This window comes from Procambarus clarkii, chromosome 5 (genome assembly GCF_040958095.1).
Source record: "Procambarus clarkii isolate CNS0578487 chromosome 5, FALCON_Pclarkii_2.0, whole genome shotgun sequence".
Lineage (NCBI taxonomy): Eukaryota > Metazoa > Arthropoda > Malacostraca > Decapoda > Cambaridae > Procambarus > Procambarus clarkii.
The window spans coordinates 9,840,078-9,857,454 of NC_091154.1; the positions used below are offsets into that span (position 1 = coordinate 9,840,078).

Below are 17,377 nucleotides of genomic sequence, written 5' to 3' on the forward strand. Positions count from 1 at the left end.
TCTCAGCCTACTATGCAAGGCCAGATATGCCTAATAAGCCAAGTTTTCATGAATTAATTGTTTTTCGACTACCTAACCTAACCTAACCTAACTTTTTCGGCAACCTAACCTAACCTAACCTATAAAGATAGGTTAGGTAGGGTTGCTTAGGTTCGGTCATATATCTACGATAATTTTCACTCCAATAAAATAAAATTGACCTCATACATAATGAAATGGGTAGCTTTATCATTTCATAAGAAAAAAATTAGAGAAAATATATTAATTCAGGAAAACTTGGCTTATTAGGCAAATCGGGCCTTGCATAGTTGGCTGAGAAGTGCGTTCTGGCTACTAGGTACGACATATATATATATATATATATATATATATATATATATATATATATATATATATATATATGTACATGTATGTATAAGAGTGTGTACATGTATATATAACATTAATAATTTTGTAACTAGCGTCAAAAATTGTTATTTGCTTAGCTAAACAAACTAGAGAGTTCAGTTCCTGAACCCATTATGTGCCTTTGTAATCCTTTACACCACCGCCCACGGGATGGGTATGGAGTGCATAATAAAGAAAGAAATTGAAATAATAAGGGTATGAAATGTATCAACATAAAACATTAATGTTAGTGGCCATCAGGTAAAATCAGGTTATTATTTGTAAATAATTTAAATGATTTAAACTAAATACGAACTTAATATATTTTGCTAACGCAAAAATATATTTCCGAGGTATTGTAATTGCAAATAAATATTTAATACAATTATTTGTAACATTTTTTTCATTTTAGATTTCCGTATTGCTTGATAATATATAATAGCGTTTAGATAATGCTAGCGCTGGACATTCTTTAGGCTCGTTGCATGTTGTGGTAGTCGCCGCCATTTTAAAACCGTGTCGAGAGGGACTGCTGCTGGCTTATCCACAAACTCCTGCTGCATCTTCAATAGTTAAGGTAACTGTTTTCTTTTATTTGCTCTTAGACATGTGTAGTATATATATAAGCTTCTGGTGGTAGGCTGGATGGTGTGTTGATGGCCCTGGAGGCGTGTTGATGACCCTAGCTGGAGGTGTGTTGATGGCCCTAGCTGGAGGTGTGTTGATGGCCCTACCTGGAGGTGTGTTGATGGCCCTACCTGGAGGTGTGTTGATGGCCCTAGCTGGAGGCGTGTTGATGGCCCTAGCTGGAGGTGTGTTGATGGCCCTAGCTGGAGGTGTGTTGATGGCCCTAGCTGGAGGCGTGTTGATGGCCCTAGCTGGAGGCGTGTTGATGGCCCTAGCTGGAGGCGTGTTGATGGTGGTGTTGTGTTGATGGCCCTAGCTGGAGGTGTGTTGATGGCCCTGGAGGTGTGTTGATGGCCCTACCTGGAGATGTGTTGATGGCCCTAGCTGGAGGTGTGTTGATGGTGGTGTTGTGTTGATGGCCCTAGCTGGAGGTGTGTTGATGGCCCTGGAGGTGTGTTGATGGCCCTAGCTGGAGGCGTGTTGATGGCCCTAGCTGGAGGTGTGTTGATGGCCCTAGCTGGAGGTGTGTTGATGGCCCTAGCTGGAGGTGTGTTGATGGCCCTAGCTGGAGGCGTGTTGATGGCCCTGGAGGTGTGTTGATGGCCCTAGCTGGAGGCGTGTTGATGGCCCTAGCTGGAGGTGTGTTGATGGCCCTAGCTGGAGGTGTGTTGATGGCCCTAGCTGGAGGTGTGTTGATGGCCCTAGCTGGAGGTGTGTTGATGGCCCTAGCTGGAGGCGTGTTGATGGCCCTAGCTGTAGGTGTGTTGATGGCCCTAGCTGGAGGTGTGTTGATGGCCCTAGCTGGAGGTGTGTTGATGGCCCTAGCTGGAGGTGTGTTGATGGCCCTAGCTGGAGGTGTGTTGATGGCCCTAGCTGGAGGTGTGTTGATGGCCCTAGCTGGAGGTGTGTTGATGGCCCTAGCTGGAGGTGTGTTGATGGTGGTGTTGTGTTGATGGCCCTAGCTGGAGGTGTGTTGATGGCCCTAGCTGGAGGTGTGATGATGGCCCTAGCTGGAGGCGTGTTGATGGCCCTAGCTGGAGGTGTGTTGATGACCCTAGCTGGAGGTGTGTTGATGACCCTAGCTAGAGGTGTGATGATGGCCCTAGCTGGAGGCGTGTTGATGGCCCTAGCTGGAGGTGTGTTGATGACCCTAGCTGGAGGTGTGTTGATGGCCCTAGCTGGAGGTGTGTTGATGGCCCTAGCTGGAGGTGTGTTGATGACCCTAGCTGGAGGTGTGTTGATGGCCCTAGCTGGAGGTGTGTTGATGACCCTAGCTGGAGGTGTGTTGATGGCCCTAGCTGGAGGTGTGATGATGGCCCTAGCTGGAGGTGTGTTGATGGCCCTAGCTGGAGGTGTGTTGATGGCCCTAGCTGGAGGCGTGTTGATGGCCCTAGCTGGAGGTGTATTGATGGCCCTAGCTGGAGGTGTGTTGATGGCCCTAGCTGGAGGTGTGTTGATGGTGGTGTTGTGTTGATGGCCCTAGCTGGAGGTGTGTTGATGGCCCTAGCTGGAGGTGTGTTGATGGCCCTAGCTGGAGGTGTGTTGATGGCCCTAGCTGGAGGTGTGTTGATGGCCCTAGCTGGAGGTGTGTTGATGGCCCTAGCTGGAGGTGTGTTGATGGTGTTGTGGTGTTGATGGCCCTAGCTGGAGGTGTGTTGATGGCCCTAGCTGGAGGTGTGTTGATGGCCCTAGCTGGAGGTGTGTTGATGGTGGTGTTGTGTTGATGGCCCTAGCTGGAGGTGTGTTGATGGCCCTAGCTGGAGGTGTGTTGATGGCCCTAGCTGGAGGTGTGTTGATGGCCCTAGCTGGAGGCGTGTTGATGGCCCTAGCTGGAGGTGTGTTGATGGCCCTAGCTGGAGGTGTGTTGATGGTGGTGTTGTGTTGATGGCCCTAGCTGGAGGTGTGTTGATGGCCCAAGCTGGAGGCGTGTTGATGGCCCTAGCTGGAGGTGTGATGATGGCCCTAGCTGGAGGCGTGTTGATGGCCCTAGCTGGAGGTGTGATGATGGCCCTAGCTGGAGGTGTGTTGATGGCCCTAGCTGGAGGTGTGATGATGGCCCTAGCTGGAGGTGTGTTGATGGCCCTAGCTGGAGGTGTGATGATGGCCCTAGTTGGAGGCGTGTTGATGGCCCTAGCTGGAGGTGTGTTGATGACCCTAGCTGGAGGTGTGTTGATGACCCTAGCTGGAGGTGTGATGATGGCCCTAGCTGGAGGCGTGTTGATGGCCCTAGCTGGAGGCGTGTTGATGACCCTAGCTGGAGGTGTGTTGATGACCCTAGCTGGAGGTGTGTTGATGGCCCTAGCTGGAGGTGTGTTGATGACCCTAGCTGGAGGTGTGTTGATGGCCCTAGCTGGAGGTGTGTTGATGACCCTAGCTGGAGGTGTGTTGATGGCCCTAGCTGGAGGTGTGATGATGGCCCTAGCTGGATGGTGTGTTGATGGCCCTAGCTGGAGGTGTGTTGATGGCCCTAGCTGGAGGCGTGTTGATGGCCCTAGCTGGAGGCGTGTTGATGGCCCTAGCTGGAGGCGTGTTGATGGCCCTAGCTGGAGGCGTGTTGATGGCCCTAGCTGGAGGCGTGTTGATGGCCCTAGCTGGAGGCGTGTTGATGGCCCTAGCTGGAGGCGTGTTGATGGCCCTAGCTGGAGGTGTGTTGATGGCCCTGGATGATGTATTATAAATCTAAATCTAAACCCTAAATATAAATCATTTATATATATATGTATATATATATATATATATATATATATATATATATATATATATATATATATATATATATATATTATGGATATCAGAGGTCCCAGGACATTGGACCCAGGACAATTATTGTGCATGTGTAGTATGTATATTTATGTAGTATATTTGGCATATTTAATGGCATTTAGTTAATGCCACTTAGTGGCATGTCTCTGCACCCTTTCCAGTTTGTTGATATGCTTCTTAAGATATGGTCACCATACAACTGCTGCATACTCCAACTTTGGTCTAACAAAAATTGTGAACAATTTCAAAATTTCTGTTGAATTCCTGTTTCCTAGTTCTGCATCTGTTTTGGTATAACACCTCCTTTTTTATTAGGCCTCCAATTATGAATTACTTTATAACCAGCTAAGTTGTAGAGTTTGGTATAGTCTTTACTTAGCCAAGTTTCTGTTAAAATGAGGGTCTGTCTAATTCCCACAAGCTACCACAAGCTTCACAAAGCTTCCTGGCAATACGTTAGTAATGAATAAATATAATATGTTAGGTTAGGTTGACCTAACCTAACCTAACCTAACCGTTGCTTGGATTGTCGACTTGATTTGGCGTCACCAGCTCTTTATTTTCGTCTAATTTCTTTATAAAAAGATACTTTTTCAGATTAAAATTATGTTTTTTCGTGTTGTACATTCAGCACCAACATTATAATGAGTAAATATATCATATTTATTCATTACTAACGTATTGCCAGGAAGCTGAGTGGTTAGGTCTCGATAAATTTCCTGGTATAATATTATTGTTTGCTATTCTCCATCTTAGACTAGGCAAGTTGAAGTCACCTAGGAAGATAATATCAGGTATCGGGTTCTCCATTTTGTTTATCTGTTCTGTGAATTCCTCGGCCGTTGCATCTGGCGGTTTGTATATTAGAATAATCACTAAATTTATTTTCTCTATTTTTAATCCCAATACCTCTACCACCTCATTTGTAACGTTAAGGAGCTCCGAGCATACAAGGTCTTCCATAGTATACAGACCCACTCCTCCATGTGACCTAATTTTCCTATCACAGTTGTGTACTTTTCGAGACTACATTTCAAATATTCCCTAACATACATGGCTTCTCCCCCCTCCTTGTGTATTATATCTTTGTGTGAAATAGTTTAATTCCATTTATGGGACATTCAGCAAATAGTTCTCTATTTTTTACATTCATCAATGTTTCGGTACGTGCAATAGTATGTATTGTTTCATTGCAGATAACAGCATTTAAATTGTTTTTGTTTCTTAGACTTAGACTCGTACTACCAAGTTGCTGTTGGCAATTGGATAATTTTTTTATGAAGTCATTTGTTATTTTTTCCCCTACTTTAGTAATTTATGCTTTTGATCTCAATTAGTTTTATATCCTAGCTTTTTAATTTTTTCCCCTTATATATTGCCATCTTCTCTGTCTGCTTTACATGGCTTAAGCAGAGTCATGTCTGCTTAAGCCTTTGTTATTTTACTAATTTACCTGTTTTAATTATTATTTGTTTTCAAAGTTTAGTTTACCCCATTTTATTTGCTTTTTGCAGTACAGTACTTTACTAATAATCTTGTAATAGTAATTGGTAATGTAGCACTTGGCCTTTCTCCTTCAGAATGTATGCACACATTATAGAAAGAAGAGAATACCACACAAGATGGCAGCATATGTCACGGGCCAAAAAACGACGCCTAAAAGAACAGGCGTCCCAGCGTGGCAAAAATGAAAATAGTGATGAGGTTGAGATTCAGTTGTTGAATCAGGATCCTTTGGCCAATGTTACAACAAACAGCATAGATGATGACCATGCTGCTTTGTCATCTAATTCAGAACCTAATATTGGTTGTGGAGTCAATGGAGATGCATCATCATCTCTCGAAAGTCAGAGAGAGAGAGATTGGACTTGGGACATGATTGATGAGCATGACCCAATATCATCAGAGTCAGAGAGCAGTGGTGATGAGGATGATAAATCATTATCAGATGTATTGTTAGTATGGGTCAATAAATATGGCATAACACACAATGCCATTGATAATTTATTAAAAAAATTGAGAAAACAGGGACATAATATAAGGGAGCCGGTCGGTCGAGCGGACAGCACGCTGGGCTTGTGATCCTGTGGTCCTGGGTTCGATCCCAGGCGCCGGCGAGAAACAATGGGCAGAGTTTCTTTCACCCTATGCCCCTGTTACCTAGCAGTAAAATAGGTACCTGGGTGTTAGTCAGCTGTCACGGGCTGCTTCCTGGGGGTGGAGGCCTGGTCGAGGACCGGGCCGCGGGGACACTAAAGCCCCGAAATCATCTCGAGATAACCTCAAGACATGCTGACTTGCCAAAAACAGCTCGTTCGTTACTGAATACAGTTAAACATATACCTACTGAGACTAAATCAGGCATGATGTATATCTACTTGGGGTTAGAGGAGGAAATGTTGAAAACTTTAAGGCTGTATCCTAAATCAACAATAAGAGATTTTGCAGAAATATCTTTAATTTGCAACATTGATGGTTTGCCAATATTTAGAAGTAAAAATGAAAGTTTATGGCCTGTTCTTTGTGCTATCAATAATGTCAAACCTATAAGAGTTTTCCCAGTAGTCCTCACATACGGAAGCTCTAAACCTAGTGATTTAGATTTTTTAAATGAATTCATTCAGGAATTGAAAAAAATTATGCACTATGGATTTAAAAATGATGACAAAACATTGCCAGTAAAACTAAAAGGAGTCATATGTGATGCCCCAGCAAAAGCAATGGTGAAGGCAATCAAACTCCACTCTGGCTACTTTGGGTGTGATAGATGTACCCAAGAGGGTGTTTGGAATGGAAGAATGACTTATCAACAAGTGAAAAATTTACAACTCAGAACAGATGAAGATTTTCGTAATTAATCTAATTCTCAACATCACCATGGTAGATCACCATTCTGTGACTTAAATATAAATATGGTGAGTACTTTTCCCATAGACTATATGCATCAGATATGTCTTGGGGTTATGAAAAGGTTACTTCTTGCCTGGATACGAAACAAAAACATAAAATTATGTGCTCGCCAAGTTGATGAAATTAGTCAGCGTCTAATTAAAATAACAAAATTTGTGCCTATGCACTTTGCACGTAAACCTCGAAGTCTTTCAGAGGTTGATAGATGGAAAGCGACTGAATACAGGCAACTCCTTCTCTACACCGGTAAGATTGTACTGAAGGGGATCTTACCCAAAGAATTGTATGACCATTTCCTGACTCTGAGTGTAGGCATTTCTATTCTTGTATCACCTAAATTGATTCAGTTAAATTACAGCCATTATGCACATGATCTTTTGCTGTACTTTGTGTTAAAGGCTCGTGAGCTGTATGGTAAGGATTTTTTAGTGTACAATGTACACTGCCTAACACACATATCCTCTGATGCCAAAGAGTTTGGTAGTTTGGACAGATGTTCAGCATTTCCATTTGAAAATTACCTGCAGCAGGTTAAGAATATGGTTCGATCAAGTAAAAACCCTCTTGTTCAAATTGCAAAGAGGCTGAAAGAGATGCAGCATGCTCAAAGGATTTATACACCAAATACAGAACATAAAATATATACCAAGGCACCAAACAATGCCTATTTGCTGAATAATGAAACTTGCTGCCAAGTTTTGGACACTGTCAGTGACACCGATGAAAATGGAGACAGCATGTTCCTTTGCAGGGTATATTCGAGAAGTATACCTCTCTTTGAGAAACCTTGTAACTCCAAATTAATTGGATCATTTAAGGTTCTTACTAGGAATTCATCCATGAAGGTGATTCCAGCAAGAAAACTAAACCGCACAGGTATGATGATCGAGACAGAAAGCGCAAATACTTTTCTGTCAATACTACATGACTTATGACAAGTACGTATTTAAATACTGTATCCTATAAAACTATTAAGCCTTTTAGTCCATACATGGCAGCTACTGTTTATACCAACCAAAAATCATTTACAAATGTGGCTAATCTATGATTGACATAGTCAAGTAAATCTATTACCAACTTTATGCTAATTTCTTTTTTGGGGGAGAACAACCCTTAATAAGATTTTTCAATTTTGTAGATGACATCTGAAAAGCAGTATGCAGTGGTAGGCTTCAATGATCATAGTGTGGGTATCATCTCCACAACCTGGATTGAAAAATCTGATGATGTAAGCATTACTTTGAAACTAAAAAATTTCATATATTGAGTTGGTTTAAAAATATTCCAAATTAGTGCTAAAATTATCATGTAACAGTTTATTTTGACTTTTCAGGAAACCATATTGTGCTGGTGGCCACGGAGCAGGCATACAGTTAGTGCCCAAAAGCATGAAAAGCCAGACACGACAAACTGGCGAGTGCATGTCGTATCAACAACTGGTAGGTATTAAATTTATAATTATTAAGATTTAAGATACAAGACACCTATTCATTCATTCACCATAACTTTAACACTGCAGACATAAAAACAGCATTATAATTATATTTTAATCACAAGATGGGTTTCCTCATAGCTACTTAAGACTTGTGTGCCCCAGTTATAAGTTCCAAATCATGTACGTCGTATTATTAAACATCTCTTTAGGAAGCTGATTTAAGTTATTTCTTAGTGTTCACTATACTAGGTAACGATAAATATATATCTCGCTGATATATTACTAATTATATTCAATTATTACAGATGATTTTGACGTTGCAAAACGAAGATGCTTAGCTGCGGAAGACACTTCAAATGTCGAAACTGAAGACGATATGGGCTATCCTCGACAACGAAAAAGGAAACCATGCTTCAAATATGAAGAAGAGAATTCCGAGAATAACAAACGTAAGCATTGATAACCTACTACATACAGTAATTTAAAAAAAATTTGCAAGTTGAAAAATGCCATTCAATACATTAAACAATTTAAATAATTTCAGGCAATCATCACTCGTCTCAATCCAAGAAGAAGTGTTCGCCATCTTCATATGAGAATACAGCTTGAAAAGAAATAAGTCCTCCACAAAAATACCATATTATTCTGGTATATTAAGTGAATGTAAGGATTAGTAGTAAATAACATTAAAAGTTCTAAATTGATATTTAACCATGCTTCCTTTGTTTGGTTATTTATGCTTTTGGTTTAAAAAAAACTAAAAACTGCTCTAAACTTAGTTCTTCCTGCTTTTTTTTTTTTTTTTTTTTGTTTAATTCCTTCTGGAAGTACTAGAAGCTTTGAGTAATTTTTATGCTTATCTGGAATTTCTGTATAGAAATGTTTTTATTTCTAATTGTTTAATATTAAGCATATTATTCTTTTATGTGCATATGGGGCCTCGTAGCCTGGTGGATAGCGCGCAGGACTCGTAATTCTGTGGCGCGGGTTCGATTCCCGCACGAGGCAGAAACAAATGGGCAAAGTTTCTTTCACCCTGAATGCCCCTGTTACCTAGCAGTAAATAGGTACCTGGGAGTTAGTCAGCTGTCACGGGCTGCTTCCTGGGGGTGGAGGCCTGGTCGAGGACCGGGCCGCGGGGACACTAAAGCCCCGAAATCATCTCAAGATAACCTCAAGATAACCTCTAGTGAACTTTTCCCACTTTGTCTAGCAGGTGCTTTTCACTTGTCACAGTTCAGGGAAATTTTGGTTTTCCTTTGATCTAGTCACTAGAAACAAGCTGGTTTGTTATTACTTTTCTTTTTGTTTGTCCCTTACGTGTTAATTTGTCCTTTATCTTACCTTTACCTTACGTGTTAATTTGTCCCTTACCTTAAGTTAATTTTTAAAATATGTATCTCATGTTGACCCTCACCTCTCTCATGTTCAAACTATATTAAAGTCTTAAAAATATTATTTGGTTAACAAGTGTTTGAAATAAGCATAACTCCTTTTCAGCTAATAGAACAGTCCTACAAAAGCCGTCTCCAGTGAAGACTACACTTCACAATACACCGTTGACGCCATCAGTATTTCTTCATGAAGGTAATAAGTAATTATTTAAAATATATATCATGTTGACCCTCATTCTCTCTCTCATGTTGACCTCCCTTTTCTCATGTTGAAATTTGTTTTGTTAATTTTGTTCTGTCACCTCTTCTTATTCTGTGTGTATGTGTGTCTGTCTCTGTATGTCTCTCTATCTTTCTTTTCTTTCTTTTTCTTTATTTATTTCTTTCTTTTCTTTTTTCTTCTCTTCTCATGTTGGCCCTCCTCTCTCTCATGATAACCCCCCCCCCCCCCACCCTCTCTGATGTTGGCTCACCCTCTTTCTGATGTTGGGTAGTTTAAATGTGATGTAGACATGTAGTATAACTTATAATATTAGTATGCAGTAGTAAAAGCTCATGAAATTTGTTGATTATACAGTACAGTAGTTAGATTTTAATAGCTAAATCTTGCAATCTTAAAGACAATGAGCTGGTCACGCCAAGTACATTAGTCATTAGGACTCCAAGGTCAATAAAGGAATTTATTCGACCCAAAGTCACCAGACAAGAACGATGGGAGTTTGAAAGAAATGATGCAGAATATGAGTAAGCTTTGAAAGTTTAATTAATTTATTATGTAGCCTATAACCTATATGTACCCTATGGGTGATAGGCATAAGTTTCATGTTCAAGTAGCCTGCAAACTGAGCAGGTTAGATTGCTGAATTTGCTTCCCATTATATAAGCAGTTTCATAAAATGTAGGGCTGGACAAGTATATGAGTGGGATTGGGTGATTATAGATAGGAGCTGCCTCGTATGGGCCAATAGGTCTTCTGCAGTTACCTTTGTTCTTATGTTCTTATAATTACTAAGCAATTATCCCATTATCTATCACATCAGTCATAGCCTACTTTTTGGGTGCTTTCTCAGTGTCAGTCATTTTAACATATACTTTATAATGCTTTTATTTTAAATGTACATTCAAGATATGTAATATAATAGCATGTACACTTTCTATATACTGTATAAATTTCCAGGTAACATGTTGCAGGCCATATACACTGAAGTGAATGAACTGAAAAGTGATATGAAGATATTGAAAACAACTTTGACTACAAAAGAAACAGACAAGATCATAGAAGATCTAATACCAAGTCCTATTGCTGCAGAAGGTGATCTTAATGCTCTCAATAGGAAGTTAGCAGAATCGAGTTTCAGAACAAAATTTGTAAGTGGTATTTTAACAGTAATGTTTCCTTCAATTTTTCATCTTCTTAAATATTACAGATATTTGCTAATTTTCTAATTAAAATTTTTTGATAGTTCATGCAGAAAAGATAAAATTGCTAAATAATAAGAATAATGATATAATCTTGTTTATATAGGATAGGATAAAATATAACACTTACGTATTTGTAAATTATGTAATATTAACACAGAGTCTTTCACACTCTCCTGAGTGCTTTCTCAAGGTCTTGAGTGTATGGTTAGGATGAGGCTTACATTTCAACGACTATATTTCTCTTGCTAATTTTGTTAGTCGTTGAGATGTATCTCTTCATAACACACACACTTATCTGCTTGATGGGGGTCTGGGAGTTCTTCTACTCCCCAAGCCCGGCCCGAGGCTAGGCTTGACTTGAGAACTTTGTTCTAGTGCTTGGCTTGGGCTTGGTAGAAACCTGGTCATGTCTAGAAGTCATGGAAACCTCCGCCCTTTTCCATGACTGTTACATCTAGAAAGGGCAGCTTCCCATCCTTTTCCATCTCGTAAGTGAAACGCAGCACGGAACTCTGCTCAAATGCCTCCTTCAGCTCCTGCAGATGTCTGACATCAGGTACCTGTGTAAAAATGTCGTCAACATACCTGCAGTATATGGCCGGTTTCAAGTTCATGTCGACTAAGACTTTTTGCTCGATGGTACCCATGTAGAAGTTTGCAAACAGGACACCTAGGGGAGAACCCATGGCGACCCCATCTACTTGCTTATACATGTGCCCATCCGGGCTCAAGAAGGGTGCCTCTTTAGTACAAGCTTGGAGTAGTTTCCTCAGAATATTTGATTTCCACAATATTTGATCAGAATATTGTTTCCACACTGCAGTCTACACTAAGGAAACAAACATAGGAATGTGCCTAAATGCCAACAGCGACTGCCCAGACAGGTACAAGAGGAGTGTTGTTAACGCATATGTCGACCGTGGTCTCAGCCACAGCACAGAATGGAAGCAAGTCGACGAAGAACTCTGTAGGGTAAGGCAGGTCCTAGTCAATAACGGCTTCTCCAATGGTTTCGTCGAAGACATCATAAGAAGGAAAGTGAAAAGCCATGCAACCTCTGAAGAGACAACTAACACAACACCTATACCCCCTATTAGACTATTTTACAGGAACTTCTTTTCCACAGCTCATAAAACGGAGGAAAGGGTCCTGAAAGATATTGTTAATAGAAACGTTATCCCTACAGACAAAAATCAGAGGATACAACTGACGATTTACTATAAAACCAGAAAAACGGCCAGCCTACTCATGAGAAACTCTCCAGACACAAAACAGAACGCTTTAAAAGAGACTAACGTCGTCTATGCCTTCAAATGCCCTCTTGGGGACTGTAAGCTCCAAAAAACCCAGTATATAGGCAAGACAACAACATCTCTTTCTAGGCGTTTAACGATGCATAAGCAACAGGGCTCCATTAAGGAACATATAATCTCTTCCCACAACCAAACCATCGCCAGAGAAATCCTAGTAAACAACACAGAAATCATCGATAGATACAGCGATAGCAGGCAGCTTGGCGTTTGCGAGGCACTACACATCAAGAAGTCAACACCAGCAATCAACAGCCAATTATTGCACAACTATATTCTACCCACCTCAAGACTCCGCTCCAATATAGAAGCATCAAGAAATATGGACCAATAGGCTTTCTACAAACACTTCTATTCAATATCCATTGTTTCGTGTTCTGTCTTGTGTTGATGAAATTAATACCCTATTAATACTCTTGTTCTGTCTTGTGTTGATGAAATTAATACCCTATTAATACCACATCTTGTTCTGTCTTGTGTTAATGCCACATCACCCCTTCCACCTCACTCAAATGTAGATATAAAATCTGAGATGCGTAAGTTCTATTCAGTTGTGTATTTGTGAACTAAAGTCTTTGAAAATGTAATAAGTTTTACGAAACGCGCTCGTGTCGCGTCAGACTAGAAATAAAAATGAATTTTGGAGAATTGATTTTTGATTTACCTCCAACAGTGAAACGAAATGTACGAAAGATTGAGAAAATTCGTGTTAGAATTATTAATCTTACTTTTTCGGTCATATTTAATAATAAAAGTCTACAGGAAAGACTGCTACCAAAATATACTAATATATATATATATATATATATATATATATATATATATATATATATATATATATATATATATATATATATATATAAAGTTTGTGTGTGTGTAATTTATATAAACAAATAAATAAATATTAATTAATTTTGTTAATATCTTTTCAGGGAAAACTTGCAAGTACGTTTTGTATACAAGAGGCAGAGGATGTCTACTAAGAAAATCACAAGTGTTTATCCTCACACTCTTGATATATGGTCTTCTCTGGTCTCTTATTTTCTCTCCTCACAAATGTCCTTTTTTTTTTTTAATTTCTTTTATGTTTCTCTCCTGTTTTTCTTGTCTCTTTTTATCTCTCCTTTCCTCCTCTCTTCTAACACCTCTCGTTTTCTGTCTCTTCTAGCTTCTCTCTTCCTTTACTTTTTACATTTGTGGAATTCACTTGCGTCATTTTTATCTTGTATCTTTTTCTTATCTTGTCTTGTCTTTCTCTTCCCCCTTCTCTTCAATGTTCTCTCATTTCTCTCCCCTCTCTGTTGTTTCTATTCTGTCTTCTCTCCCCTTGCCTTAATTTTGTTCTGTCCCCTCTCTTCTTGCATGGTGCTAACATTTGAATAAATGATTTATAATTTGTATTTTTAGTCATAGAAAAACTATAGTGTTTTGTTATATAGTATATAGTGTATACTCAGGAAATTTTACTTGTTTTAGTTTTAAGTAACAATAACTGCTTGTGACGTCAGACTGATCTCAGCATGACATGAATCACAGCCTGCTTGATCATGAATTGTTTGAAGGCGCTTAATTGTCAAGTTCTCTTGAATAATATATATTTTGTCTCTTTTTTTCTTTCTATCTATCTTTTTCTTTCTCTTTCTTTTTCTTTCTTTCTTTCTCTTTTGTTTTCTTTCTTTCTCTTTCTTTTTCTCTTTCTTTCTCTTTCTTTTTCTCTTTCTTTCTCTGAAAGAAAGAAATCTTCTTCTTTCTACATGAATATTATACTTGACTGTGTTTACATTCTCTTGTAGCTTTTTATTTAAAAAATTTTTTATTGTAGATATACTTAGTCCTAAAATTTTGATTTATAGATTTTTATTTTTAGTCATAGAAAAACTATAATGTTATTTGTATACTCGGGAAATTTTACTTGTTTTAGTTTTAAGTAACAATAACTGCTTGTAACGTCAGACTGATCTCCGCATGACATGAATCACAGGCTGCTTGATCACAAAATCTATTTTGTTCACATATTGCATATATAGATTTTTATAGATTTTTAGATTTTTACTTTTATATTCTGTTATAGATATAGTCTATATATTTCGAGCTATTACATATATTTTGTTGTATTACTCAATCTTAAATAAATATAATATTTTAATTCTCTTTTTGTACCCTATTTATTTGTAATTTACACGTACATATATAGGATGTCCATTTCTTTCTCAGATGTCTTCTTTCTTTCCCTCCCTTTCTATTTCAGATATAGTTTAAAAATCTATTATACCCTGATTTACCCTAAACATTTTAATGTAGGTAATTAAAAGATTATAAAAAGGTTTTTTTAAATGTTATTTATTTACGTTCTAAGGTCGTATATAAAAATTCTCAAAAAACATTTTTAAAATGTAATTATAAACGTGCTGAAAACAAGGAAATGTCGTTTTTAGAACGTTTTAAAAACGTGAAAATGTTTGCTGGTACGACTGATACGACTGCCTCATGAGGCAGTCGTATCAGTAATTGATAACTGTAGCAACAATCCTTAACTGTAGCCTCTGTTCACCCAGAAGTGAATGGGTACCTGGTTCTTAAACGATTTGGCGGGTCGTACACCTGTGAACATTAGGATTCAGACCTGCCAGAAACGCGATGCGTGCTAGTGGTTTAACAAGCTTGTAAAAATTCTAGTATATATAAATAAATTAACATAATTAAATATCTATAATTCACTCACTTAAAATTTAAGCTGGGGGATACTAGTGAAATACAATCTATGGTATGCCATTCTGTATGAAAGTGCTGCTCATTCCATTGCTCTACCTATAGCTATGCTATTCTGCAAATAAATGTCTAGTATTATGTTTCTTCTTCCTGATGTCCTTAAAAGGAGCAGGAGTAACGCCACTTCGTAAGAGAGGAGAGACAGGTAATATAAACAATTACAGACCAATATCATATGAACGGATATTTTCAAACACATTAAAAAAATAATAAATGACTGCTCACTAACCAATAAATGTTTGAAATCGATAGATGGTTAACTAATTTTTTGTTCTGTTTATATTACTTGGGGGCCACTAACCCTAGTGGCCTAACCCTAAAGAGATACCTGGTTGATGGGGTTCTGGGAGTTCTTCTACTCCCCAAGCCCGGCCCGAGACCAGGCTTGACTTGTGAGAGTTTGGTCCACCAGGCTGTTGCTTGGAGCAGCCCGCAGGCCCACATACCCACCACAGCCCGGTTGATCCCGAACGTCTTTTAGGAAATAGTCTAGTTTTCTCTTGAAGATGTCCACGGTTTTTCCGGCAATATTTATTTTTGGGATAGATGTTCATGATAATGACACGAAGTGTAAACTATGTGGTATGTTAAGGTCTCACACCCTTGCCCATTATATTCTTGATTGTCCGTTGATTAATGTATATAGAAACACTGAGATAAGGACTGTTCCTGAACAAATAGCCTGGATGTGTCACAACGGAAAGGTTGATGATATTCTTGAGCGATATAAGAATTTTGCACCAAGATTGTAATATTTTGTTGAATTATCTGCAGGTGTCTTGCAAATTGTCTATACAGTATACCTAGGTCATAAAAGTATTTGTGTGTACGTCTGATACCATACTACTTGTGAAGGAGGAAATGTATATTTTTACCTCAGAATGTTTGGTAATGTGTTTGTGATGTGTGTCTATGTATATATTAACACGTTGTACTGAATGGGGTGAGAATAGCTTGAGCTACCTCATCCCTTTGTGTGTATTTTACCTCAATAAACTTATTTCAATTTCAATTTCAATTTCTTATAGTCGCTGGTAGGACGTTGAACAACCGTGGACCTCTGATGTATATACAGTGTTCTCTGATTGTGCCTATGGCACCTCTGCTCTTCACTGGTTCTATTCTGCATTTTCTTCCATATCGTTCACTCCAGTACGTTGTTATTTTACTGTGTAGATTAGGGACCAGGCCTTCCAGTATTTTCCATGTGTATATTATTTGGTATCTCTCTCGTCTCCTTTATCGTCTCCTCGTTTCCTTACCTGATGTGGCCATCAGGTAAATTAAGGTTATCATTGATTCAATAACAATGATTCAAACACAAAAAGATGATTAATGGGAATGCCCAAATAATACCCAAATGGGAATTATTGGGCAGATTTTTGATGTGTGAAATTGTGTTATTGGTGTGTTTGTGATCCGTGTTAACTGTATACATGAGAGGTTATCTTGAGATGATTTTGGGGCTTTTAGTGTCCCCGCGGCCCGGTCCTCGACCACAAGGAAGCAGCCCGTGACAGCTGACTAACACCCAGGTACCTATTTTACTGCTAGGTAACAGGGGCATAGGGTGAAAGAAACTCTGCCCATTGTTTCTCGCCGACGCCTGGAATCGAACACAGGATCACGAATCCCGCGTGCTGTCAGCTCGGCTCCCTAATGGTGAAAGATCAAGGAGACTGTTGATCTGCTCGGTATAGTGTTGAGAGATGTGACGTGGTTGGTGTGTTGTTATAATTGTAAGTATATCTGTCATTTGACATCTTGAATGACACATTTACGGCTGGAATAATTGGCTTTGTATAACAGCTCAGTACCGTTTACGACGCTAATTACATGCTCCTGAAGCTCAATAAACAAGTGACAATATAAATCAGCGTTGTTGCTGATGTACAAAAATAATCTCAAGGTAAATTCAAGGTAAATTATAGATAGTATGCAACCATAAAAACTACATAAAAATATAAATTTTAATTAAAAAGAAAGAAAACAATTATGTGAGTATTTGGGTATAAATAACTTATTTTTTTTAATTTTTTAATACCTTTTTATGCATTAAAATAAAATTTATTTTTTAAGAACAAAATTTGATTTGTTTTAAAGTTCACTTAATAAAGATAAATATTGTTATTTATTCCTAATGAAAGCAAATGTGACTAAACAAATCTATCTGTCGTCACTGACAATTATAAAGTTCACAATTATAATTATAAGTCTATCATACATGGTCGAGCTTCAGCTGTAAGCCCCGACTTTCCAGCAATAGTGTGGTAATGACTAACTACATGTGTCTTATTGTATTGTTTTGTGAAGGTGAGTGTAAAGTGCTTTAAGTTTCCTTCTAAACCATACAAACCAAC

The 17,377-nt window shown here is 38.7% G+C and overlaps 1 protein-coding gene across 1 annotated transcript; it reads left to right on the forward strand.

The window, feature by feature from the left end:
• Window positions 1-872: 872 nt before the first annotated feature.
• LOC123761744 (uncharacterized) lies at window positions 873-14,324 on the forward strand. Its single transcript, XM_069339289.1, has 8 exons — window positions 873-964; window positions 7,826-7,915; window positions 8,021-8,126; window positions 8,428-8,571; window positions 8,667-8,785; window positions 9,623-9,709; window positions 10,694-10,884; window positions 13,181-14,324. The coding sequence occupies exons 2-5, from the start codon at window positions 7,826-7,828 to the stop codon at window positions 8,729-8,731; spliced, it is 405 nt and encodes a 134-aa protein (XP_069195390.1). The 5' UTR covers window positions 873-964; the 3' UTR covers window positions 8,732-8,785; window positions 9,623-9,709; window positions 10,694-10,884; window positions 13,181-14,324.
• The last annotated feature ends 3,053 nt before the right edge of the window (window positions 14,325-17,377 follow it).

Coding starts and splice junctions, on each gene's coding strand:
- LOC123761744 (XM_069339289.1), top strand. CDS start 7,826: ATGACATCTGAAAAGCAGTATGCAGTGGTAGGCTTCAATGATCATAGT. Junction 7,916..8,020: donor GGATTGAAAAATCTGATGAT/GTAAGCATTACT, acceptor TTGACTTTTCAG/GAAACCATATTGTGCTGGTG. Junction 8,127..8,427: donor GCATGTCGTATCAACAACTG/GTAGGTATTAAA, acceptor CAATTATTACAG/ATGATTTTGACGTTGCAAAA.